The sequence below is a fragment of the Maylandia zebra genome, linkage group LG6 (genome assembly GCF_041146795.1).
Source record: "Maylandia zebra isolate NMK-2024a linkage group LG6, Mzebra_GT3a, whole genome shotgun sequence".
Taxonomy (NCBI): domain Eukaryota; kingdom Metazoa; phylum Chordata; class Actinopteri; order Cichliformes; family Cichlidae; genus Maylandia; species Maylandia zebra.
In genome coordinates, this window is record NC_135172.1 from 26,204,211 (window position 1) to 26,230,155 (window position 25,945).

General features: G+C 40.2%; 2 protein-coding genes across 3 annotated transcripts; one reads left to right on the forward strand and one right to left on the reverse strand.

The window, feature by feature from the left end:
- Positions 1 to 422: 422 nt before the first annotated feature.
- On the reverse strand, positions 423 to 12,758 carry wfs1a (Wolfram syndrome 1a (wolframin)). The gene is made up of 12 exons (XM_004564250.5): positions 12,605 to 12,758; positions 11,627 to 12,187; positions 9,272 to 9,351; positions 7,552 to 7,696; positions 7,303 to 7,476; positions 6,953 to 7,033; positions 6,730 to 6,869; positions 6,440 to 6,577; positions 6,099 to 6,344; positions 5,130 to 5,408; positions 3,742 to 3,905; positions 423 to 3,562 (listed from the first exon to the last, which is right to left on the reverse strand). Exons 2-12 carry the CDS (start codon positions 12,180 to 12,182, stop codon positions 2,377 to 2,379), a joined length of 3,189 nt encoding a protein of 1,062 aa, XP_004564307.3. The 5' UTR covers positions 12,183 to 12,187; positions 12,605 to 12,758; the 3' UTR covers positions 423 to 2,376.
- Positions 12,759 to 14,333: 1,575 nt separating this feature from the next.
- Positions 14,334 to 25,105, forward strand: crmp1 (collapsin response mediator protein 1). 2 transcript variants are annotated; one of them, XM_004564248.4, is made up of 14 exons: positions 14,334 to 15,379; positions 17,115 to 17,203; positions 17,438 to 17,622; positions 17,764 to 17,928; positions 18,377 to 18,438; positions 18,541 to 18,621; positions 19,416 to 19,484; positions 19,575 to 19,695; positions 19,770 to 19,926; positions 21,418 to 21,559; positions 21,651 to 21,821; positions 22,884 to 23,063; positions 23,560 to 23,725; positions 23,839 to 25,105. In XM_004564248.4, the coding sequence occupies exons 1-14, from the start codon at positions 15,029 to 15,031 to the stop codon at positions 23,928 to 23,930; spliced, it is 2,031 nt and encodes a 676-aa protein (XP_004564305.1). In that variant the 5' UTR covers positions 14,334 to 15,028; the 3' UTR covers positions 23,931 to 25,105. The 2 variants fall into 2 exon arrangements, with proteins under 2 accessions (XP_004564305.1, XP_004564306.1); XM_004564249.5 differs by lacking the exon at positions 14,334 to 15,379 and adding an exon at positions 15,427 to 16,218.
- The last annotated feature ends 840 nt before the right edge of the window (positions 25,106 to 25,945 follow it).

Sequence of the window (25,945 nt, forward strand, 5' to 3'; positions counted from 1 at the left end):
AAGAAAACGGTTTTACATAGTGAAGGGCCTTGTGAAGCATTATGTAAGCTCCGAGGTTCATCCCTGCAGTGGCGAAATGTAGTTTAGAACAAGTCAGTTGTAATCGCATCATAACCACCAACACATACAACCAGTGAGACGATTTGTGTTCGGGAGCACAGCAGCAGCAGCATGTCGCCATTACTCAATGCTACTAGCGTGTATATCTATCATGCTTTAAAAATCTAACAGTACGAAAACATAACTCATATGAGGTGAATGAAAGGAATGTGCATTAATAAAATAACATAAAATCTAACAAAAATGTGTTGGATTTCATTTTAATGTCTGTCCTCATTTAATAGATTCTGCTTTTTGTCTCATCACCAAAAAAGAAATATATATAAAAAAATATATTAATCTGAATAAAACCTTTCACAAGAGATTTTTCCCCCCCAATTCAAGCATTTTAATAGACACCCCATTTAACTCCACCAGTGGAAAAAAAAAAGGCACTCACATTTACAGTGTCGAGGCTCAACGTCAGCAATTGTAATCCACACGAGCATTGAGGTTACAGATTGATAGTGTTTATGTGTAAAGCTTTTCATACACCACCACTGCATTACTGTACTGTGTAAACCAGATAGCTAGGAAAACCCCCATTTCAAAAATAAATTAATCATTCATTACTGTTATTTTAACTATCCGTCCATCCATCTTCTTCCACGTATCCAATTCAGGGCTGCTGGAGCTTATGGAGCTTAGGGTTGAGAGGTGGCGATACACTCTGGGCACATCGCCAATCTTTCACAGGGCTTATTTTAATTATGTGTACAATATTTTCTTTAGTACCTCTTTCTTCAGTCAAATTCCAAACTGGCAAATTTTGAGATAAAAACTGTTTTTCTTTAAAGGTTCGGATTCTGTAAACAAAATGGTCTCTTAACTTGAACCAATATTGTGTTCAACTCAGTGAAACAACACATTTTAAACATTCCTGGTAATTCTTAATTGTTATGGAATGAACATGGTGTGTCTTAAATTTGTCATTTGCATACATTTGAGAAATACCATAAAAGGAGGTCTAGTGTGTGTTAATGTGATAACGAAAGTTTTCACAGAACTGCACAAAGTTCAACCTTATTTGCGTCTGGTTATTGATCATCAGCAAGTGAGCACTTCTATAAAAGCAGAGGTTTTGGCAGTTTTCTGGGCTGGAGCATTCTCATGTGTGTTAACAAAATGCCACAATCTTCCAATGAGGGGATGCCCCAGCAAATTCACTCCAAAGTCACACTGTGTAACTCTCAGATCACCTACAAGAACAACAAGCACTATATCTTAGCCTCTATAGGCCTGAATATGTTAAAGTTCATGATAGTAAATTTATAAAAAGTACAACTTGGGTAGAAGGGGTTCCAGGAGAAAGGCTCTTCCTCTAAAAACAAGATGTCAGCACAGTTTAAGTTTGCAGATCTGCATCTGGGCAAACCACAAGACTTCTGGAACGATGTCTTGATGAGAAACAGATCAGACCAAAGTGTAGATATCTGTGTATAATCCACAGCACCACATTTGATGCATTTTGATATGTGTAATACAAAAATCTGCAAGTTTACTGCAACCCCCCCTTGATGAAAGTTTTATGCTGGCTTTTCAAAATGACTGCATGTGCATCATAGCTTGAGAGACAGGAAAATCTGATGCTAAAATTAAAGTTAAGACCAGGAAGTTTAAAGACAACATCATAAAATATTGCCTAACAGAGGAAGCCAGAAATGCATATATATTATCACTAAATTTGTGTCATATATTTCCATAAAAATATTTAAATATGCATTTGAAAATGCACAAATATAAACAGAATACAAATGCAAATATCTTAACCATACACTATATTTCTAGATAAATTTTTAAATACAAAGGCAGATATAAAATCTACTCAGTCGCTATTTTGTTTTCAACAAATGTGCAGTTTTCTAGGTGAAAGGTGAAAGGAGAACAGCACCCAGCATTAACCTTCTTGCATACAGCTGGATACCATCAAATTACAGCAATCTTCCAGTTCTTTATAACTATATTATAACATATTATTATATATTAGGTTGTGTGTGTATAAGTTTAACTCTAGCTAGACATAAAATGGATTTGAAAATAAAACAGATCATGAGTCTTGCCAAAGTTGGTGTCTGACGATTCTTGAACTGCTGTAGATGAAGTAAAAGTAGGATCTGCATAAACTAATGCACAGGAACACAAACTTTATAGATCCATCCAATTAAAAAAATACTATTTTAATTGCATCAGTGCTTCTAGACTAACATCATAAGAAACAAGATGATGTTCTGGAGAGACTCAAATAGGTTATTTTATTTCTACTTTTAATTACTAGTTTTAAATTTTTGCTGACAAAAATGGGGAAAAGAAAAAATCAAATGCAAACTTCAGGGCTTTCATTGTGGTACGTCTCCAGTTTCTCTCTATTTTCACCTGCCTGCCTCCAGTGAGCACTGAAGAAGGACAGTCAAGACAGTGGATAGCTTTCAACTCAAAGGCTGGAGCTCTGGCTCCTAGACGTCCCTCCAGTTTGGTGCTAAACTCCACCTTATTACCAGGGCTCAGATTTAGAAGCACCTGTCTGAACTCATGACTCGCCATTAGGACTATATCTCTGGCTGGGTCCTCTCTCTCTCCACGTTCATCCTGGATCATTCCCACTGTCACTTCAAAGCGGTAGCTGTCGAAACGCTTGACATGGCAGGTATGTTTAGCCAGAGCCTTGAGCTGACACAGTTCTTCCTCATCTTGCGATAGAAGGAGGATTGGCAGTGAAACAGGCCCTGATGCAGAACTGGCTGTCAAATCTGCAGCTGTCAGATTTGCAACTGCGGCATTCTTTGGCTCACATTTGGGATAGGTCTCACCGTACAAGCAGCGCAGCCAATCTCCCACAAACACCGGCAACATGTTGATCACAGACTGTGCCCCATTCTCTGTTTCAGCCACACGGACTTGCTTGAAGCACCCAGTCCAGGTGACTCTGTGTCCATTCAGGTGGCTACAGAAGATTTGTGTCTGGGCTATGCCTTTGGTTTCCCAAGCAGGAGGCCCACAAACCTGGCCATACTGACTCCAAGTAAGGGTGGAGTTGTACACCTTCTCACCTTCTGCATGGTACACATAGACAGAGAAGAATAGAAGGACCATGGAGATGCAGAGTAAAATGAGTTTGACTGGACCCCGATGAGTCAGTGAGCGAAAGACATCCAGAATGGACGTGCTGAACCGCGTCCACAGCCGCAAGGTGACAGGGATCGCACATATTACCAGAGTCACAATCATCTTTGTCAGTTCTAGCTCGAGGAACCACTTAAACACTTGGATGAAGAGCATGGTGGCGAGACCAAATGCCAGAACAGGCAAGGCAAACAGGAAGAGAAAGTAAGCCACACAAGTGCGGATTAGACCCACAACAGTGGAATTCTGGAGGAGGACCACTGAGAACTCGCACCACATGAAGCACACAAGATACGGAACCAGGAAGCAGTAAGTTCCCCGGAAACCACGCAACCTCGCCATGCTAAGGAAGGAGAAACAAAAAGGAGGGGGTAAAAAGTTCTGAGATTACTTTAAGTGTCTGAAGAGTAAATCTGTCATTTTAACATAGAATAAAACAACACGGCAGACAGGAGTAAGACCAGTTTGAGAATTTTACTAATATAAGTAATCAATATTTCAGTTTGTCCAAATCTTTCTTACCTGAAGAACAGATAGAACAGGTAAACATAAAGCAAGCAGGGGAGACTGAGCTTCAGCACCACAGACTCCCCCAGTGGCAGAGTGGCGAAGGTGCGTCCCAGTAAATGAAGCGCCGTCATGTTCTGTGGCAAGAACTGCGTCAGGCAACAGAGAGATGATGCCATCTGGATTAAACCAAATGCAAGGACACAACAGAGGTTTTGATTAACTTGGAGAAGGCTGTTTTATTTCACTGTCATAAAAACATTAAGATTATAAATAGGAAAGAGATTTTTGTCGACATTTGTTAAAACCTTGCACAACAGCATTGCATGTTTTCCATTCATAAAACTGAGGTTAAGTACACATAAAAACCCTTTAACCCATTCTATGGTTTAGTTTATATCCGTAGTTCTGGTTCTTTTAGTTGTTTTTCTGTTTTGTGTAATACTTGTAGTTTCTGGCCTTAGTTTTGCCATCTAGTCTTCAGGTTCTGTTTCCATGCCTCTCCTATGTTCCACAGACTGTTTTATCAGACTTGTCTTCATGTTTGTTTTACTCTTATCTCCGTGTTTAGTATTTCTTTTCTGTCTCCTCAGTCAGTTTTGTTCCCATGTCTGTTTCTCCCCTGGTCCCAGTGTCAAACACTTGTTTCTTAGTCTTTGTCTGTGTGGTTATTGTACTTCCTGTTTTATTTTGACAGTCTCTCGTAGTGTGTACAGTTTGTTAAGTTTTGCTTCTCTTGTCCTGTTTGTCTGTATTAGTTCTCATTGTGTCCCTTCCTCTCGTTATCATGTGTGTATTTAAGTCCTCTCTCTTCCACTGCACATTGTCGTGTTGTCCCTGTTTGCCATGTGTGCCATGTTTTACTTGTTAATTCCTAGTTTTAATCTCCTAGTTGTTTGTTACCAGTTTATAGTTCCTAGTTGCTAATTTCTGAGTTTTTGGTTGTTAGTACCCTTGTGGTTAAATAGTCTCAGCTGCGTCTTTCAGTTGATCCCTTTGTGTCTGAGTCCTGCTTTTGGGTCCTACCTCTGCCTGCCACACAGCGTACACAACAACGAGTGAATGAAAGCATGTGGTCACTATCAGGCTAATTATGCAACTTATGCCTAAAAAAGGCATTACTAGAAAATTATGTCAAACTCTGGTTTTACAAGGCAAAATAAAACTTCAACTCCCAAATCTGAGATTTCCCAGTATTTACAAAAATATTTTTTCTCTGTTATCAATGTCATGTTGCTGCTACACGTTTTTATGACAGAAGGCAAACAAGTGGTTTCCTAGAAATTCCAAATCATTTCATTAAGAATGAAATGATTAATTAAGCAGCAATATTATTAGTGTAAATTATACTTAGCAACAGGCAAGACAGTAATTCTGATCATTCAATCACTCAGTCAATTGACCTCTATAACCATTGCCCGGCGTGCATATGCTGTGGCATTTGGGCTGAGGCTGTGGTAGCTGACAGCAGTAAAGAAGATGGCCACAGTCGAGAGCTCAGAGCAGGGGATCCAATTCTTGTCTGCTACAGGGAAGGAGAAAATTACAAAGAAGACGGAGAAGATAAAATAGAGGTACGGTTCAAGGTTGTTCCAGCCAAAGTTTGTCTCTGCTTGCTCCACATCAAGGCCAGGTTCAAACCGTGTCAGCAGAGATGTCAGGGCACTAAAGTTCTCCCAGGTCTAGAAAAAGGGGGAAAGTTTACAAGTGAAAGGAAGCAAAGCACTCCAAAGAAATTTAAATGCAGGGTATTTAGACTGAAATTCAATATCAAACAAATTAAAGAAAAGAAAACAACAACAACAGAAAACATATTCTCACCTATCCCATTTAGCATTAGCTGACTTTTTTGTACAAAAATGTCGTCCGCAAAGTTTACATTCATGCTATAAATATTTTCTGATTTATAGGCATTCAAAGTGGATTGAGGTTGGTTGAATTTTTTTAATGTGCTGCAAATTTTAAATCTGAGATTGTGTCCCTTTTTTGTATCTTTGGGGTCAGAAATACTAAGTTTGCAGAATAAAAAGCATTTAGCATAAAAAGCAACTTTTAGCAACACAGTAAATTTGAAACAATAATTATATTTTTGCATTAAAAATACTGATTGTGGTATTTTTTTTTACTGGTAATTTGATAATTACCAGTACTGTTAATGTAGGGCAGATTTAGCATAAACCTTACATTGGTTGTGGTGTAATAAATTGGTTGAGCACTACATAATTTCATTGATTAAGGAGAAATGCAAAAATAAATGCACATTTACAGTAGAAATTACTTTGTTTCATAAACTTTCATGTAAACTTTCAGGGTTCTGACAGTCCTGCTAACTGTGTGAAAATTACTAAATGAAACTGAAAGGAAATGCTCACCTTTGTCCTCTGGAAAATACGCAGCGTGCAAATGATCATGGCGATGAAGGAGAGGTAGAAGACAAGCAGAGGGATAACAAAAGCAAACAGATCCACCGTCAAGTTGCTGATGATGAAGAAGAAAATGAGAGCATTGACGTGTTGCGTTGGAATGATTGTGCTCAGCCACTGGACACCGGCCCGTGATGCCCAATCAACAAGATGCTCCTTTATCTCAACAACTGCATGCAGTGGGTACTGCAGCATCTGAGGAGAAGAGAGACGGATATGAAGATGAACAGAGAATATCAACACATTTAAAAGACTATTAAAATGTGAAATAATAATGAGGTAACAGGTACTATTAATTGTGACTTCATGTCCATGGCCCTTCTAAAGGCTCCGGTCTCACTAGTGTGCAGCATCATCCCACTTCGGCCAAAACTCCAGGCACTCTTGTTTGACTTCTTGCATCCTGATGAGACTGACTCAGCCTTGTGCTTTAAAAACACAGTTGCAAACACAAACACATTCACAGCCATGCTGTATCAAATAAACTATGTTCAAGTAACAGTTTTTTTCTGCTTATGTAAAGTGTAAACCTTTTTTTTCTTTTCTTTTCTTTTCTTTTCTTTTTTTTTTTTTTTTTTACCCCTGTACGACTGTCATGAAGTGCAGGGCTTTCAGTTGTGGCTGAGACTTGGCTGCCATTCTTGGGAGTAGCCGGGGCAATACCCTGTGCATAGTTCTTAGTCATCTCAACAAACTCATCCAGGTCCACCATCTGACTGGCTAAGAGATAAAGAGAGATATAATTACAGGTGGAGATGCAATATAGTTTCTGGTCCGCTCCTCCACCCTCTCTGGATACCTACATTCTTTGCTGACCATGCTCCCCAACACTTTCTGGGCTTGATTCGAAGTTGGGACAGGAACCTTGCTGCTTGCAGTGCCACCTGTTGGTGAGAAATGACCACACCACCATTGAGCTGGATGAAAGCTGGTAACATGAAACTATTCATTGTAACAGCTGCAAATATTAAAATCACACAGGGGCATCTCATATTTCCAGCAGTAGTGACAGCTATTGCATAACAGCATACTAAATCCTTCTAGGTATAGCCACTAGTACATCATGCAGCATTATTTTCACCATTCAAAAATAGTTAATACTTTTTAATGATGAATTTATCAAAATATCTGTGGCTGAGTTTGTCTCTCCTACCTGGAACTGCATTCACCTGGTTGACATTTTCCAGCATCTCAGATACAGTCACCTTCTTCTTCCTGTCTGGGTTTAGCTTCCAGTACATCAGCATGGCTGCTTTGCGTACTGCCAGCTCAAACTTACTCTCTGTCGACAACCTGCGGACATCAGCCTCATTCTCTGGAGTGATTCCTAGTGGAAGTGAGCTTAAGTTATAGAACAGAAACATAAAGACTTTAACACATGTGATACTTGTGTTAAATGAACCTTTTTTCTGGATCCAGCAGCGCTGCAGGGCTTTTGTTGTACCCCTTCTTCCCTGTTTCGCTGCTTTAACAAGCCAGTTAACAGCCAGCAGATTATTTGTTTCACTATCCTTCTCTTTAGCAAGACCCAAGTAGTGCTGACCAAGCTGAAAGACAGAGGAGAGGTAAAAGGGCCAGATTATTTCAGCTTACTTAATGTACTGCATGCATGGATATGTATTTAAGCAAGCTTGTTATACTGTGGTGTTAAAGGCAAAACTACAAAAAATCGTGTATGTCCAAAACTGTATGTCTACTACAATCTTTTTCCTAGCTCCCAAGATACAGCAGTGAACAATGCCCCAAAAAGTGTTATCATAAAACATTATGCCATAGTGAAATCATAGCTGAGCTTCTTTTGTATTTTGGACAGAAACAGAATCGCATATTAATTTTATCCCATTAAAAATGTATGTGAAGTGTTTTGGTCATAATTGGTGTATGCATGTTATGGCCAAAAATGTGTTACGTGAGGTCACACTGACCTCTGAATTTTAGTAACCAAATAATAATAATTTCATTTTTGAGATCAAGTGAACGTTTGTGCTAAAGCTTAAGAACTTCCCTGAGGGTATTCCTAAAATATTAATATTATGAAAAAAATGGGAGAGACAGATGAAAAAAAAGCAACACCTCCAGCTACGACATTCACTGTCATCAAAATTAATCTGCAGTGGCACAAAAATGTAATTAAACAGGAACTTGTATTTCCAGTAGCTCTCTTGTTATTTTGAACAATCCTCAAGGATTATTGGATTTACACTTGTTTGTGAGCTCCATTCAAAACAGTTCATAGTAAAGTTCATATAATGCACCAAGAACACATGACTTCAGAATGTATTATTTTCTGTTTCTGTAGCCGTCGGGGCATTCGTCATGTCTAACTAACAGGGGCAGCAGTGGCCCCTGTGGCATATCAAGTGACTGCTTTCTAATATTAACTGTCATTTCATAAACTTCCCTCTCACTCAGTTATTATTAAATGTCCCTATTTGTGTGGAATCAGATGTGTCTTCGTTTTTAATGGTTCTGCAGTTGTGTATTCCTGTGTCTATCAGACAAACAAAGAAAATACCATCATAAAACGTATTTTAATTGCTAGAGTGACAAAATGTTTTTAAAATAAAATAAAGCTTTGAATTGGAGTATTGGACAGTACTGTAAATATTATAATGTGTATCTTGCCTATTGGGATACCATAATGCACAAATGGAAAGCCTACCAATGCTTCTCAGCATCCAGCTGCTGTACTGATATGGTCTCAGGTTTGCATGTGTTCTCTTAGATATGCACACCCTCTCCTTATTTAGACAGTGGGTATGTGCAAATACATGACATCTGGCAAGAGAATGTTGAACCAAATGTTGACAAGACGCTTGGGAATGTCACTTCTACCACCCTTGAATTTGTTTGCGCTGGCAGACAACATGGAGTAAACAGAGTGTGAATTTTGCATTGTTATTTATACAGCAGCAGTACATGCTACAGTATGCTTTAACTTTTACACTTCTTAATGATTTGTAAGTATGACAGTATATTAGTGTGTCACACTGAAATTGTGGGATCATCTTCCAAGTGGCCCAAAATAGGCACATGCTGAAAACCAGACTGAGTCAGCTTGCAGGACTGAAAACAATGCCAAGAGCCTGTCTGTGCATGTCTGTGCATGTGCTTTCACTTACACGGGCCTGAGCTCTGGCATCACCGCCTATGGCCTTCTCCTCAAGCTGCTCCACAGACACGTCTTCCTCTGGTTCTTCATCTGCAGGAGAGGACACAATATGTCTTAATAAAAAAAAAATCATGTATATCAATTTTAATTAACTGCCAATAACTTTTTGACAAAACCTCAAAGCTTCCAGCAACACCGTGCCCAGTTTTTACCTCACAGCACTTGTCAGCTGTAAAAGTTTCATAACTGTCCCCCCGCTGTCCATTAAGAAAAGGGCTTGACACTCTTCAACTTTAGCCCTTACTGCATTTCAAATGTCACAGCTTATCACGCATAGCAGATCTCCAACTGGTGAAGCCAGGATCTTGTTTTCAATTCCAACAGCTATGGAATATATTGAAATACCACAAAATGTCAATGAGACAAGAGTGTCGGTTTTCTAAAGTACTTAAGGAAAATGTACATTATGAACAGTTTTATTATTATACATAAAAATCTGATTATACAGTCTGATCTACTGGGACTTTCCCACACAGTCATCTCTAGGGTTTCCTATGAATGGTCTGAAAAAGAGTAAATATCCAGTGAGCAGCAGTTCTTTTGGCAAAAATGCCTTGTTGTTACCAGAGGTCTGAGAAAGATGGCCATACTGCTTTAAGCTGACAGTTAGGAGACAGGAGACAGTTAGGAGACTCAATATTTACTTTCACAAACAAGGTATGCAAGGGAGAGTATCTCTGAGAACACATTAAACCCCGAAGCAGATGGATTACCACAGCAGAAGACCACAATAGGTGCCACTTCTGTCAGCTAAGAACAGGAAACTGAGGCTATAATTCCCACATACTTACCAAAACCAGACAACACAAAAATTGGAAAAACATTGCCTGGTCTGAGGAGTCTTGACTTCTGCTATGACATTTGGATAGTGGGGTCAGATTTTGATATATGCAACATGAAAGTACAATGCATTTTTTATTGTACCAAGGTTTAGGGAGGATATTTTCTTGACACACTGTAGACTCCTTAGTATCAACTGAGCATAGTTTAAACACCACAGGCTACCTGAGTGTTGTTGCTAACAATGTTAGCCATCTTCTTGTAGGGTTAAAAAAAAAAAAAATGCTGCTTCCAGCAGGATAAAACACCATGTCAGGAAACTCAAACGGGTGGTGTCTTGAACATGACAATAAGTTCAGTGTATCCAAATGGGCCCCACAGTCACCAGGTCTACATCCAGCAGAGCAGTTATGGGATGTGATGGGGCAGGAAATTCACTTTATTGTTATGCTGCCAACAAATCCGCATCACCTTCATGATGCTGTCATTTTAAAATGGACCAAAATTTTTGTAGAATGTTTCCAGCACCTTGTTGAATCTGTGCCAGAGAGAATTAATGAACGCGAGTGTTAATTTTTGAGTGTACAATGACACAATCAAATTCTTTTTGTGCTTTGTTTTTTTATAGAATAAACTTTAAATAGTAATACTTTTTTGCATATTTAAACTTTCAGAGAGTGCTGAACCCTTCCTATTGTTACTCTTGGCAGACATTTTTAAACCAGTGATGCTGCTAACCAACCAAATTTAGGCTGTAAAATTGACTTATTAAACAATGAGCAACTTCTGTTTAACTTTTCTGTTGCAAAATTCAGATTTTTTCAATGACAATACAATTTCTTCAGTTTCAGCATTTTACAGATTGCCTTTGTATATTTTTCCACGAAATATGGAGTTTATGTGATTTGGAAATCATTGCATTCTTCTTAAAACTGCATTTACACCTTCCCAACTTTTGGAAGTGAGGTTATAAAATTAGTGCACTTGACAGATAAAATATTTATTGTGATACATGAAACATATCATGATGTACAATGAAAAAGGTGTATTATTTCTATCAATGAGGGGACATGACTTTGTGCACAAAATTCCACGGCAACGCAACTAATATTGTTTCATAGATTTGAACCTCATATTGGAGTTTTAGACTACCAAAGTCATAATGTCCCTGTGTAATGCCCTACAGATTTAAATGCAAGCCATAACAAGTTGCTGAGATATTTAAGTAAAAGCCTTTTGCATTATTTCGATTATTGTGTTTAATTCACTGGGAAAAAAAGCATCCCAAAATGTTTTACAGCACGGTATTCAAATGAGTAAACAAAGGAAGCCAAAGTGGATCTGCATTCTGGATTCTTGACAAGAGTTGTGTTTTCCTTGGGACAGGTTTACATGAAAAGACATTCCAAAGCATGCAGAAGGCTTATCACCTTAACACAGCAACTGATCTATGACATCCTCTCAGCAGCACTGAACCTTCAAAATCTGTCATTTAATCCCTCAATTTGAATGAAACTATTCTTACCATCCTCTTCATCAAAGGCATCCTCTTCCTCAGCTTTTCTAAGTCTTTCCTGTATGATTACCCGTTTGGCCATGGAAGCAAAAGTGCGTTTTGCGGAGGCCATGGATGAAGATGTGGAAGCCGTGGTGGAAGTAGCTGTTGAGGAGGCAGATGTGAGGTCGGAAGTGAGTGAAATTGTGGAAGTTTGAGGGTCAGCAAGGGTGAGAGAAGCTGGTAGGGGTGTTCTGATCGGAGCACTAAGGGAGGGATTAGTAGAAACGGTTTTACATGTAGAGCTAGGAGACACAGCAGGAGATAAGGGCTTTGACTTGTCTAAGGAAAGGGGGGGATCCATCTGTTTAGCGGTAGTATGTGTAGATGGTGGCGAAGAACTGGGTAATTTTCTGGGTTCCAGAGAGGTTGGTGATTTTTCATGCTGAGTGGGAGAAGCAGAGAGGTTACTGGAGATGGGTGTAAGAGGAATTTGCATGGGGGATGGACAAGAGGGCATATCCAGGACAGGGCTCGACCCCTGGACGTTGACACTAGTTGGTGTTGATGACAAATCCTTCTCCATCTCTCCTAAAATAAAAACAGGGTGAGAGAAAATGTATATTTTAGCTGGGTAGTGAACTTTCTGAACTCCCTGTTACAGAATTTGATGGATTCACCTACAGACATTTTACGTCCATAACAACAGATCTTCTCATTGAAGTTTTGAACTTAACAAATTCTTACATAAAGCAGGCTAAAAGTGCAAAGCAAGAAAAAGGCTAATTAAAAAAATATACAACAGCATAAAAATTTGAGAAAACGCAAGGTAAATGAGAGGTGCTTTGGGAAAGTACTGTAATTACTCCGCATTAAAGCATCAGAGCAGCAAGCAGGGACTGACATGAAGTAACAGGCAACAGGAGAACTCGGAACGTCAGTAACTAGAGCAAATCTTCAACATTAAAACTGCGCTATGATGACATACAGTAAAGCAATAATCATTACCTGTTTACTAAATGAGCAGATTTCTTTAGGATTCAAGACAATCACCCTCCTGGATTTGAATGTTGAGTGTGTATTCCATGTTCCAGATTAATCCTCACCAAACAGCCCCGAGTAACCAGAGACGCACACTTGCTCGCTGCCGTCAAACTCTGGGCTATAAACGACGCCACAACTTTGTGGCCCGCCCTCTTAAAACAGGCTCTCGCACTGCAAGGACTGCAAATGTCCGTCAAAGGAACAGCTTACCTGATTGGTTTTTAGCTTTTTAAACCTGTGACAGATGCTTTGCGGATGTTTTATGGCGATTCTTTAAACATTTCCCCAATGCACTTCCAATTTTAAAAAGAAAAAACAAACAAACTTGAGGTCTTGCTTTAAAGTTCAAGCCTGGACGTGCAGTTATTTTAGCTATAGCTAGAGCAGTAGACACATGTAAGTAGATTACGGGGTCCCAGATCAAACGCTACGGGCCTACACTTAATCGATTGTGTCTTTTCCATATGGCAGAGGACAGCGATCCTGCACCCTGAGATGCTGTGAAAGTAAAATAGAAATCATTAAAATGACTAATAAATAAAACCAAGATAATTATATAAGTCACAATTGCTGTAATCATCAGATACAAACACAATCGCATATGAATTAAAATAGGAGATTCTTATGTATACCTGTTTACCATCTCTCGGTTACTTCAAAAGTAAATGTCGTATTGTTATTAATACCCGATGTTCTATTAGACGAGGATTTATGATCCTTTCATTATTTCATTAAGGAGAGACAGGATTTTACATCAGTGTAGTTGATCATTATGAGGCATGTAGTAGAGAAACACTTGTATCAGTATACTAAAGAGGACAAATACATAATAATAATAATAATAATAATAATAATAATAATAATAATAATAATAATAATAATAATAATAATAATAATAATAATAATAATAATAATAATTGTTAGGTATTTTAGTACCATGGTAGCATTTACTGGATATTGTTTTATAGTGACATTATGCAGGAAAACTCTGTCATTCAGTAAGGCCCCTTTGTTTCAGTGTTTTTCTCTTTGACCCAAGAATTGATGTGTGAGAATCACAGGCTGGTACAAGGTTGAAATACCACAGAGATCACTCCCTCAGCTACATTAGTTTCTTAATCTTTTAGACGCCTGTTGAAGGCCAAATGGTTTGTTTCAGATTTCACTAATGTAAGAACTCTTTGTTTTGTGCCTTGAAAATATGTCGCTGAGATAATCACAATTGTAGCTGAACTGATACACTACACAAAGGATGCTTCTTCACCCAAGGGCAGGAAGACGCTGCCTTATCTTGGTCTGTACTGGTTTAAACTGATAAATCTGCTGTCTCATGAATTTTACCATATAAACTGTTGTACTTGTGAATAAAGTTGAGTCACTTTGGGAAGACAATCTAAAGCAGTCTCTGTTTTCTTGTTCTCCCAAGCTGCTCCCGAGCTCGTACTAACACGCTGAATGGCATGCTTGAATATTACTTGAGAATATATTTGACTGTGTTACAGACTAAGGGACATTCTCTGCTGATAGGTGAAGGTACATTCTCTGCTGATAGACGTCCACGCCTCGAAGGAAGTCGATCCACGGATTAGGCCCTGGAAACCGTTTCCTTCAATAATAATAATAATAATAATAATAATAATAATAATAATAATAATAATAATAATAATAATAATAATGCGTGTGCACGTATTATTGCTGTGTTAATGTTTGTAGCGGTCCACCTGTCCAAGTGCTGAGGGACAGCCGCCGCCCACCCTCATCCCGTTTCCGAGAGTACATATGGAGCGCCCTGGGAAGGGCAGGCCTCCATAATTGAAGATGAAGGAACTAGAAAGGGTAGCTCTCGTTTAGCTCGCATGGTCTTTGATGTAAAGCAGGTCTTTGTGTGACAACCGCAGTTAAGCCCCTAAGGCACATGGACTTTGTGGATGATCCCCCCCAGATGTGGATGGAAAGATGACGCTGATTTAATCCGATGATAATGATGTGTCTTGCTCAGACACAACCCCCCACATTAAAACACGAGAAAGGGGCACACTGGAGAGAGACAAAGAGGTCCTCCACAAAGAGGCCAAAACACCGAATCTAAATTTATCGGGGTAAGTTGTAGATGTGCTTACTTATTCTTTCAGCACGAATGCTTCACTTTAAAACTAGTTCACACTGACACGCCACCAGTCCTGTCAAAACGGGAGCACTGCACCATGTGTGTATGAAGAGGAAGGATTCTAGGTTGCCCGAAGAGAGCTGCTTTTCCAGTTCACATCATCGAATGAGTGCGCTTGCCTGGAGAGGCGGGACTGTGACCCGGTTAGACGTAAAATAAGCAAAGCCGTCTCCATCCTTTCAGACTTGGGGGGGAAGTGTGCGTCTCCCACTGTAGCCAATATGTCTGACTGCAGAAGACAGTGGAACCGGGAGGATGAGCTACCTGTCTACCTAGCAGGGCCGATCACCACCGGGCCGAACCAGCGGAAGACCTATGGTATGTTCAGCTCCGTCGAGGGGGCGTTTGAGAGCAAGACCATAGACTTCGAAAACTACGCGGTGGGGAGAAAAGGTAGCCGCACCCCGAGAAGCGGGAGCCGGGAACGACTCTTAGACACCGGTGACCCCATTAGCAAGACGCCCAGCGAGGCCCGGGAGTCGTCGCTGAACGGCTCGCCCGGAGAGAGAAACGAAGCACGCAGTGGTGCTGAGGTCAGATTTTCATCGGGGACGGAAAGTCCTAATGGCAAGGTAGGACTGACAGCTTCAATCTGTGGCTTTTTGTTGACATATGTTGATAGTGCAATGGCTCCGTCGTTCCCTAACTATAATTTATTAATGAAGTGCACCAGTAAGTGCCACTAGACTTTAACCTTTGGTTAAACCTTTGGCCTACGCAGAGGATAAAATTAATTTTTACTCATAAACCACCAAAAAAAGCTATGCTGGTTTCGTTTTGGGACACCAGGAACCAGGAGTTATTTTCCTGACAAAGGCGTCAGTTTGCATAAATTATGAACTTTTTATGGTGCATTGCAGTTTGGCTATTATGGATTGCGTTAAGCTTAAATTCTCAATAAAAGGCGCAAAACGCGCGCAACAAAGCAACACATATTTTTTGCTTGCCGTGGTGCTGAATCGGACAGCGACAGACAACATGCACCCCCACCCAACCTCCACGCTGCATTGTTTATGCTTTGAAGTAAGATGTGTGTGTGTGTAGTGGGTATGAGGGTGCTCGTGTCTTCACATACGGCCTATAGCTGTCTTTCCCCCCCCCCGTGTCGTGAACGTCGTCAGGCAATACGGTGGCTGTGAGTTTTTCCTCACGCGCGCGCCCACAGGAACGTCAGCTTTCTTCCACTGTGCGCGCGCCACGCAGCCTGACGCAGCCGTACGGCGGCGGATTCATCGCTCGCTTTCTGTCACACACGGAAACAAAACCCACATCACATCAGTGGAGACAAAGGGGAGCAGGAAGCCGCGCAGGGGCGCCGGAGTCGGTATAATTCGCTTCTGAGTTAACTGCCAGGGGGCAGAGCGACGGAAAGAGCATGTCTGGGTCCAAGAACAGCATCCCCCATCTGACGGTAAGCGAGCCGGCCTGCTCAGCAGCGACCAGCAGTCATGTATGCATGAATACGGATTAAATTCCTACTGAAAGTTACCTCACTTAAGGCTTTCTCATGCTGCCCCTACGAGAAACTGCACGCCAAAGAAAGGTGACAGTGCGTTGTGTTTGAGCGCGTTTTCTCGCTCCTGGTTGGATAATGTTGTATAATCTCGCTGCCTGTCAGAGAGATTAACTCGGTTGACGTGTGCGATCGAAACTGGAGTCGAGCAAGTGACAATTGCTTGCTTAAAAGCAACGAAATGTGAAGCTAGATTTTAACAAACGACGCGCATCCTTTTCAGTCTGTGTTCAAGCGTGGATTTTACACATTTGGCACGTCTGTTATTTGAGAATTATCCAGTGTCTAATGGATCTTAAGCCTAGAGTTACACATTGAATTTGAAGGTTAAGACACAAATAATGTCTGCATATTCTTCCCCCCTTTTGCCTTCTCATTGGTCAAAGACGTTGATTTTTCGGCAAGCCGTCAGCTGTCGTCATGCCAAACTCTGCTTGATCACTGGTTACCATGGAGACGTAACATCTTCCTAATGCTGTTGCCAGGCACCATCCGTAGTAGTAGAAGGTGTGGACACGTGGTGGTCTCACAAAAAACGTGCTGGTTTCAACACCCTGTTTGTGAATGTTCAGTATTTGATTGCATAATTGAAATAACAGAAAGATACTTTTTTTTGGCGCCCCATTCAGGTACAGCTCTTGTGTGGCCATGCATTTCTGTCCACACTACACCACATCATGTTATATTGCTATAAAGCCATGGATTACATAACTGATTGTGCAATATATCAAAATGTCAGGACTAAGTTCAACCTCTCCCTCCCTGATCTCCCTTTCTGTGCTTTTCCCCTGCAGAGTGAAAGGCTGCTGATCAAAGGAGGGCGAGTTGTTAATGATGACCAGTCTTTCTATGCAGATGTCTACATTGAAGACGGGCTCATCAAGTGCGTATTTGGGGACATTGTATGAGCGTGTTGTTTTAAGCACTGCACAGGCTGTTTTCTACATTTCTTTGCTCTTCCTTTCTTTTTGTGTTCTTTTCCATCTTCTCAACCCTTTTGCATTCCCATGTGTATTTTGCCATGACAAATCTTTTCCATAATCTTCACACCTCCATAATTTGGCTTCCTTTTCCCTTTCATCAATTCATCTGTTTTTGCACATCTTATCCTGGGTAGGCAGGTGGGGGAGAACCTGGTTGTCCCTGAGGGAGTCAAGGTGATCGAGGCCAATGGCCGCATGGTGATACCAGGTGGAATAGATGTTAACACCTGCCTGATGAAGTCCTATCTGGGCACACAGCCTGTTGATGACTTCTTTCAGGGCACCAAGGCTGCACTTGCTGGGGGCACCACTATGATCAGTGAGTGTGAATGCTTAGACTTAGTCAGCAAGTGTCAGCTACAGTATAGCACATACCATATCTACATTTGTCTTTAAGTGTTTCAAAATACTGATTACGCTCTTTCTTTTTTCTATGCCTTGTGCCCTTCCTAATTTTCAGTTGACCATGTAGCCCCTCAGCCTGGTGACAGTTTGCTGGAGGCGTTTGAGCGCTGGCAGGAGGCCGCAGACAAGAAAGCCTGCTGTGATTACTCTCTGCACGTAGACATCCCCCAGTGGAATGAAAATGTTAAAGATGAGTTGGAGCTTCTGGTGCAGGACAAAGGTACGTCCATTTTTAATTATTTTATGATATTTTAGAGATGTGGCCTTTCTTGCAGTTCTTGTTTCAATCCCTAGTTTGGGCACATTTCACAAGAACAATAGGGACAGATTTAGAAACAATTTGGCTAAAGTGCTGAATCCTCTTAGAGTCAAGACACTATAGAGAGCCATTGTTCTCACTGCTGTCATTGTGGCCATGTGCAAATTTCACTTGTAATCTGTTTGAGTAGAAAAATTAGCATTTTCTTCTGGGGCAGCTTTAAAAGTCACCATACGAGATAAACCAGCTGCTTGTGTGTCCAGCTTCCTTCTAGGAGTTGTATTATTTGGCTAGACACAAACACGCACTGCTTCCCATTCCTACTCACTCACAGTTTGTCTTTATTATCCACGCTCCTGAGTATTTACTTTCTCATTATGAAGCCGTTCATTGTTTCTTCGGTTGCCAGGTATCAACTCCTTTCAAGTATACATGGCTTATAAGGATGTGTACCAGATGACCGATTCAGAGGTATGTTTTATACTCATAAATTCCACGAATCTGTACTGTACGAATCTTCTGGCTTCTGTTTTTAACAGTAGAAATCTGAAAATTGGTGTTCTTGTCTTTTAGCTGTATGAGGCATTCTCATTTCTGAAGCAGCTGGGTGCTGTGGTGTTAGTTCACGCTGAAAATGGTGATCTTATTGCTCAGGTAAGTGCTACTGCCTGCTGAAAAAGGATATCTTATTATGTAGGTAAGTGCTGCTGCCTTTTTTTTTGCTCTCTCCAGCATGCACCACAGCTTAGAGATATTCTTGTTACATAATGCTGCATCTCTCAGAAAGAGAAAGCAAGGATTAATACGCCTGCAACTGCAGCTGCAGTTGAGAATGACATGTTTATCTTAGGCCACCATTAAAGTTGACCATTATTATTCTAATGAGGATGATGATTATGTAATGGTGATTAAGTTGGTGAGGGTGAAGGTGCTGATATAGCTAGCAGAAGTGATGGCAAGTATTAGTTGTGGTCATGGAAATGATGGCCCAGATTAATGAGACAATTATGGCAAAAACTTTGATGTATGTGAAGATGAATCAGGGTAATGGAAGATAATTGCAGTGCTGATGAATGATCATGACACGCTTGTTAAACTAACTGTAAGAGAAATAGGGAGATAGGTGATGAAAATTCATATCAACCCCATAGAGAACAAACAAACACTAAAAAGGGAGCAGGGTGGGGATCTGGTTGTCATCCAGGTTTTCAGAGAAACTGAAATGTGCTTAATCTTCCAGCTGTGCGCTGGCTTTCGAAGATTACACTGCATATTTATTTTAGCTTGACAGGCCAAAAGATTTGTTATTTCTAATTCCTGAAATCTCATCAGAGGCATTCAAACATGGCTGTACAGTTACTGTATGTACAGCTGTCAGTGATTGCATTGCATGTGAAGATAATTCTGACATTCTTTTGTTATTCTTATAAATTTTTTTTTTTTTGCAGGAACAGCAAAAAATACTTGGAATGGGAATTACTGGCCCAGAAGGCCATCCTCTTAGTCGTCCCGAAGAGGTGATTTTTTTCCCCCCATAGCTTCACTGTTAATCAATTCACCTGCCACTGTATAGGTTCTTGGCTCTAGTTTATTCCCTTCCTGTGCAGTTGGAGGCTGAGGCGGTGTTCCGTGCCATCACTCTTGGCAATCGTGTGAACTGTCCTGTTTACATCACAAAGGTGATGAGCAAGAGTGCAGCTGACACTATCACCCAGGCCCGGAGGAAAGGTAGTTCTTAATCATATAATGTCCTTTTCTGTCTTTATTAAGGATGAAATTAACCATTCTACTATTCTTCTCAGGTTCGGTGGTTTTCGGAGAGCCAATTACAGCTAGCCTGGCCACTGATGGTTCGCACTACTGGAGCAAAAACTGGGCCAAGGCTGCTGCCTACGTGACCTCTCCACCTTTAAGTCCTGACCAGACAACCCCGGACCATCTTCACACCCTGCTGGCCTGGTACGTCTCACTTTTTCTTTTTAAACAGTGAATGGATATTGCTAAAAACTGTAGTAATTTAATTTATAGAAGACTCCAGAGTTTTACAACAAGTAGTTTGTATGAAGTCTGAGAAAATGTGCAGTGTCAAGAGTGTTTCATAAACCCTAAAACAGGCAAAAACTTTTAGTATTTATGTAAAGGCAGACAAAAGCTTAATTTAGCTACAGTATGACCTCTGCTCAATGTGAAATGCAAATAGGATCGAAGACACAAAAGGAGACTCTTACGTTTTACCCCTACACACTCTTTGGTATTCATGCCACAAACAGCTGCTAGTGTTATGCAGAATTTTAGATCAAACTTCAGTGAAACAGAAGAACAGATGGAGAGAAGGTGAAGGTGTGAGGAGAGGCAGAAGAGAAGAGAGACTTAATTACAGACTAAGGACTACATAATCATTTGGAAGCCACTTTACTGTATATTCAGTCAAGCACACGATAATGGTTGGTTAACTTGTACCTATGCATAAGTGCAAGTCAAGGCCAAACTCACCTCAGGTATTACCTCAGACACAGTACTCGCACCCGTCACACATATCACACACACACAATGCGGAGAACTTCCAGCTGCACATTTTAAAATGCCCCCGATTCCACAAATAGCACTGAAACCTCTATTATCTGTTGCCTTGGCTACCGAGTGCCTCCCTCCTCCTTCTCCTCCTCCTCTATCTTCCTCTGTTTCTCCACCCTTCGTCTGAAGCTCCTACTTCTCAAGGCGGGTCCATGCTGTCAAGTCGGTGGTGTGATACTGCTGTTTTCTTTGAGCCACTCCTGAAACAACGGGGTGTATCCTTAGGTTCTTTTCGGAGACATGAACACAAGAACAGCTTTTTTTCCTCCTCAGATTTCAGTGAAGCCCATTATTTACATAATAAGCACTTTCTTGGCATTAAGGTGACGATCCCACAGCTCACTAACACGGAGTAATCACTGTAATTAACAAATAAATTAAAGGTCTTATAACTGAACCGTGACAATCACAATTCTTTATCAGCCGGATTCAGCCTTATTTATTCAGAGCTAAAGCGAGCATAAGTCTTGTTGGCTTTCTTTAATGATGCAGACCAGACTGAGCATTAATCTAGTTAATGTTTAAAGGACTGATACTGCAGCTGTGTTGCACCATTCTCTGTAGTTCAGTTGGCTGTTTTTCTGCAATAGGCCACTGCATGACTTGACATACTTTACCTTACATGCTCAGTGAGGACACCTGGTGGCTAGTGGTTAAAAAATAACTTCTCTGTATGTGTCTTCTTCATTCTGTCTTTTTTTTTTAACGTAAACATTTTTATTTTATTGATTTGTTGCTATTTCTACAGACTGAGCTCTCTGAGGGGTTTAAAACTTTTAGCAATTTGTCAGGGAACCTTTTAACATTAGACAAGTCAATGACTGCATCCTTAAGTGTTTGCTGATGATTTCACTTCATTTTGTTGCCTTGATACAGTGGGGACCTCCAGGTGGTGGGCAGTTCTCACTGCGCTTACAGCACCTCCCAGAAAGCTATTGGTAAAGATGACTTCACCTTGATCCCCGAAGGAATCAACGGCGTTGAGGAGAGAATGGGCTTTGTCTGGGAAAAGGCAGTGGTGAGCAATGAGGGCATGTTTTCGTTGTTTCTTTTGTGTAGGTGTGAGGTTTTTGTGTAGCACTCTAAACATCCACTTCTTTTTCCCTTAGGCCATGGGGAAGATGGATGAAAACCAGTTTGTGGCAGTCACATCCACCAACGCTGCTAAAATCTTCAATCTGTACCCACGTAAGGGTCGGATAGCTGCGGGCTCTGATGCAGACATTGTCATCTGGGACCCTGACAGCGTCAAAACCATCACTGCCAAACTCCAGCAGTCGGTGAGGACAAAAAGAAAAGAAAGATGATGAGGGAAAAGAGAGGGTGGGTAAATCGGAGAGAGGGAGAAGAACTAATAAAATAAGGGGGGGAGGTCTAGACAGAGGCTGCACAACAGAAGGTTTCATGGGAGACTGCAGAGTGTAAAATAGGATAAGAACCATGTGGAAGATCACAGGAGGGGAACAGAAACCTGAATAATAATATGCAGTCAAGTCTAGCTTTATTTTACTCAGTATATATCATATATGTGTGCTAGAACCAAAATAGTAAGCCTCAATGTTTTAAAAGTTTTTTCCTAAATTAATTAAAATAATATTTCGTAAAGGCAGATGAGACAGAGTTTACACATGAATAGCTGTTCATTCTTATTGTGTTCGGGTCTGAGCAAATGTGCGGTCAAATGTGCATTTTGTACATTTCTCTCTCAAAATCAGAGATGGCAAGTGAAATTTCGTATTGTGAAACCGACACCGAGTCTACTGAAAATGACACGGAACAATAACCATGCTCCCGAGTTCACACTGTGGACCGTGGATTATCAGGACATTGTTGTTTTAATCCTTTAAGCATCACAGATGAAGCCTTTTCACCTTTTTCAACAGCAGCAGCTATCACACAGACAGCTGTGTCTGTGTGAAGGATAAGACAAAATCTATCTGCAAAACAAAATGAGCTATAGGCAAATGGTAAAACAAAATTGCTTTCAAAAATGTAACTCAATACACCGTAGTTCATTTATTGGTCTGTTCTGCCACTCCCAAAGACCCTAATCCAGACTGAAGCCAGATTTAAATTATAATCTCCCTTCACCCCTCACCCATTTTGTTATATCTCCGCCCATCCCCCTGAATTTATACAGTCACCCCCCGTATCCCCTTGCCCCCCACTTATTTATCCCCCATCTTCTCATATGCTGCATTTTGCTGCATCTATTAAACCCTATGATAAAAAACAAGCTTGCCCTGACTGCATAGAGAGGCTAAACACTGTACAGTATTTGGAAAAATCAAATAATCCTCTGTTTTCTGTACTTCTTTGTCTCATATTTTCTCTCTGCACAGGCTGCAGAATACAACATCTTCGAGGGTCTGGAATGTCGCGGAGGTCCAGTGCTGGTGCTGATTCAAGGCCAGGTGGTGTATGAAGAAGGAAAGCTGCATGCTCAGCAGGGCACCGGTCGATTTATTCCACGCAAACCCTTCCCAGATTATGCTTACCAGCGTGTAAAGTTCAGGAATGAGGTAGAGTATTTAGAAGATTTTAAAAATACTTAAAAAACAGTGTTATAAATGTCACATTGAAAAATTTCATTGAAAGATTAATTGGATAGTAGATGTTTGAGGATTTCTTTTCCTTATCTTGCTGCAAGTGCTCATAAAAGGTAAAAATTTAAATATGCCCCCAAAATGAGGCAAATAAAGATTTGAAGAAGACTCTGTAAATTAAATAATTGTACAACCTAACCTTGGTTGGAGGAATTTGGGATGTTTATTTTTACCTTTTGTACAGATTATTATGTTATGATAATGAAAAAGAAAAAAAACAAAACAAAACAGGAGCTGAATTGATTAGAAACATGATCATTATTCTCTCTTTTTTCACCAGTAGGTGATTCAGGCAAAATACAAATGAGCCAATTAGTCCCGCATTATGGAGACTAATGTGCTGCAGGCCATTCGCTTCTAAAGAATGAATAATAGGTTGGCTTGTTTGTGTCTCTGTCTGTTTTCTGCCCAGGTAAAGCGTAAGCAGGGTGTAACTCGGGGGATATATGATGGCCCTGTATATGATGTTGCTCCGACTCCCAAATACATTACTCCTTCACCGTCAGCCAAAACCTCTCCCACCTCTCACCAGCCACCACCAATACGTAATCTTCACCAGTCCAACTTCAGCCTTTCAGGTAAGAAAAGTAATATATTTTCAAACAGAATGTACTCTAAATACACAGTTATGCAAAATTGATTTCTTTTGCAATTAGAGCCATCTAATATATAAATTTTGTCCTCATTTTAGGTGCACAGATTGATGACAATATCCCACGTCGCTCTGGCCACCGCATTGTAGCACCCCCGGGTGGTCGCTCCAACATCACCAGCCTTGGCTGAATACTTGAATACATATGAAGCACGGCTGGTGCGACGCTTCACCTACTGAGTGTGTGCGAGTGTATGTGTACGACTGAATGAATACCTTTGCATTTTTTTGGCATAACGTGACCGTTTCTGTTATATCGGTTTGTCATGGTCACTCAGAACAAAAAAAGCACATTTCTACTTCTAATCCAAAAAAGGTGTGTGAGTTACAATCAGCTAAATAATTCAAATCAATAAAAAGTCACGTTCCAGGCACACACACACAAACACACACACACACACACACACAGATTCAGTGTTGGACCCCCTCCAACCAACCCGTCGCCCAAGTGTTATGTCATAAACTTATTTCCTGTGAGCATGACTTCCTTCTTATTCTTCCTCACCTCCCACATCTTACCGTGTGGGTCTGACATGGTGCTCCTTTCCACCCACATGGTGGACAGCTCAAGAATTGTCAGATTTTTTTCTGCATCTGGTTCTAATATCTTGGCAATATTTGTTTCATTGTGGCTCAAGCGGATCAGTTACACTGCATGGACGCGTCTTTAGATGTTACACTACTTGTGGTTTATTGTTGCAATGGAGGAACACTTTAAAATGAACTCAAAGCACATTTGTATTCAACAGCACAAGCATATTCTTATATTGGTATATGTATGGTTTGAAAACCCTAACGACATCCACTGTGGGCAGAGGCAGTTGTTACCTAGTTAAAAACATATTCATGCAATTTAAATTACTGTAAATTTTGAAAGGAATGCATTTTTTTCTCCACCACCAGATACTATATGCAAATGTGTCAGTACTCTCTTACACTCTGTGTGAAAGTAGATAAGCAGTCAAAGTGAAAACAGAAACAAGTGAACTAAATTAAGTTCTAGATTGATGTACCTACATAATGTAGACTTCTCAGTGTGCGTGCTTAGTTTGCTGCCAATCACTCCCACCAGAATAAGAACTTTGTTGTAATGACATGCTAAACTCACTGCAGAAAAAGAACTTCTGAACAGGTTTTTTTATTTTTATTTTTTAAATCTTTTATTGTTTCAGTTATTTATTTCTGGGCATTTTCCTCATTATAGTACATTTAGTGTTTCTCTGTTTTGTTTACTCTTGTCTGTTGTCACCAATAAAACCACTTAATAAAGACTGGACTGTTGTCAAAAATGATGGTAAGACAAACACACTGTGAGTTATTAGTAATATCATTTGTTATTCTGATCGTAATCAAAATTCAGATGATTGAATATAATTTTTCACGATCTGTCTCTGTCTTTTCTAAATTTAGAATTACTGAATGCATTTTCTCAGGTTAAATCAAAGGCCTTATTTATTGTAATACACCTTGAAAGGAAACTTTAGAACAGCCAGTTTTGATAGGTTGTAATGGTTACAAACTAAAGCACAATTATAATTCTTTCACTTTATTGTATTTTGTTTAAGATTGGAGATAAATTTCCTTTTATAGAGGCTCAGTTAAATACTGTGTGTTATGCATATAAAAATAATCTAATAATCTTCAGAGTCACTGTTATACAGGAAAGTCGCTGCCAACATAAACTGCATGTAGTTAATCAGAAAGATTTAGGTAACGTTGCTGTTAAAAGCATTAGATACAATCCCCCCCAAAAAGGTTTACACATGCAAAAGGTTGAAAAACTGATTTATAAATATAATTATATAATTTATTATTACAATTTATAAATCACAGTAGAAAAAGTTGCTAAACTGAAAAGAAATGAGTACAGGAATGAGAACACTACATTTTTTATAGATCAAGACTGAATGAAAACCAATCTGATGCAGGACTAACATGGAGAGACAAACAACCATTTACATTCACATGGAAATTTAGATCCACCGATTAACCCAACCCCACTAACTGCATGTGTTTGGATTGTGCAAAGAAGTACCTGGAGAGAACCCACGCAGACACGGGGAGAACATGCAAACTCCACACAGAAAGACCCCGGCCAGTTGGCAGAGTCGAACTCAGGGCCCTCTTGCTGTGAACCAACAGTGCT

Bases quoted from the DNA above. Each gene is read 5' to 3' on its own strand.
- wfs1a (XM_004564250.5), bottom strand. From the start codon at position 12,182: ATGGAGAAGGATTTGTCATCAACACCAACTAGTGTCAACGTCCAGGGG. The intron at 7,477-7,551 runs GTTCATTTAACA...CACTTCCACTAG, and splicing joins CTGCTGGATCCAGAAAAAAG to GAATCACTCCAGAGAATGAG. The intron at 7,034-7,302 runs GTAGGAGAGACA...TCTCACCAACAG, and splicing joins CCAGGTGAATGCAGTTCCAG to GTGGCACTGCAAGCAGCAAG.
- crmp1 (XM_004564248.4), top strand. From the start codon at position 15,029: ATGTCTGACTGCAGAAGACAGTGGAACCGGGAGGATGAGCTACCTGTC. The intron at 19,485-19,574 runs GTGATTTTTTTC...CTTCCTGTGCAG, and splicing joins CTCTTAGTCGTCCCGAAGAG to TTGGAGGCTGAGGCGGTGTT. The intron at 19,696-19,769 runs GTAGTTCTTAAT...TATTCTTCTCAG, and splicing joins CACCCAGGCCCGGAGGAAAG to GTTCGGTGGTTTTCGGAGAG.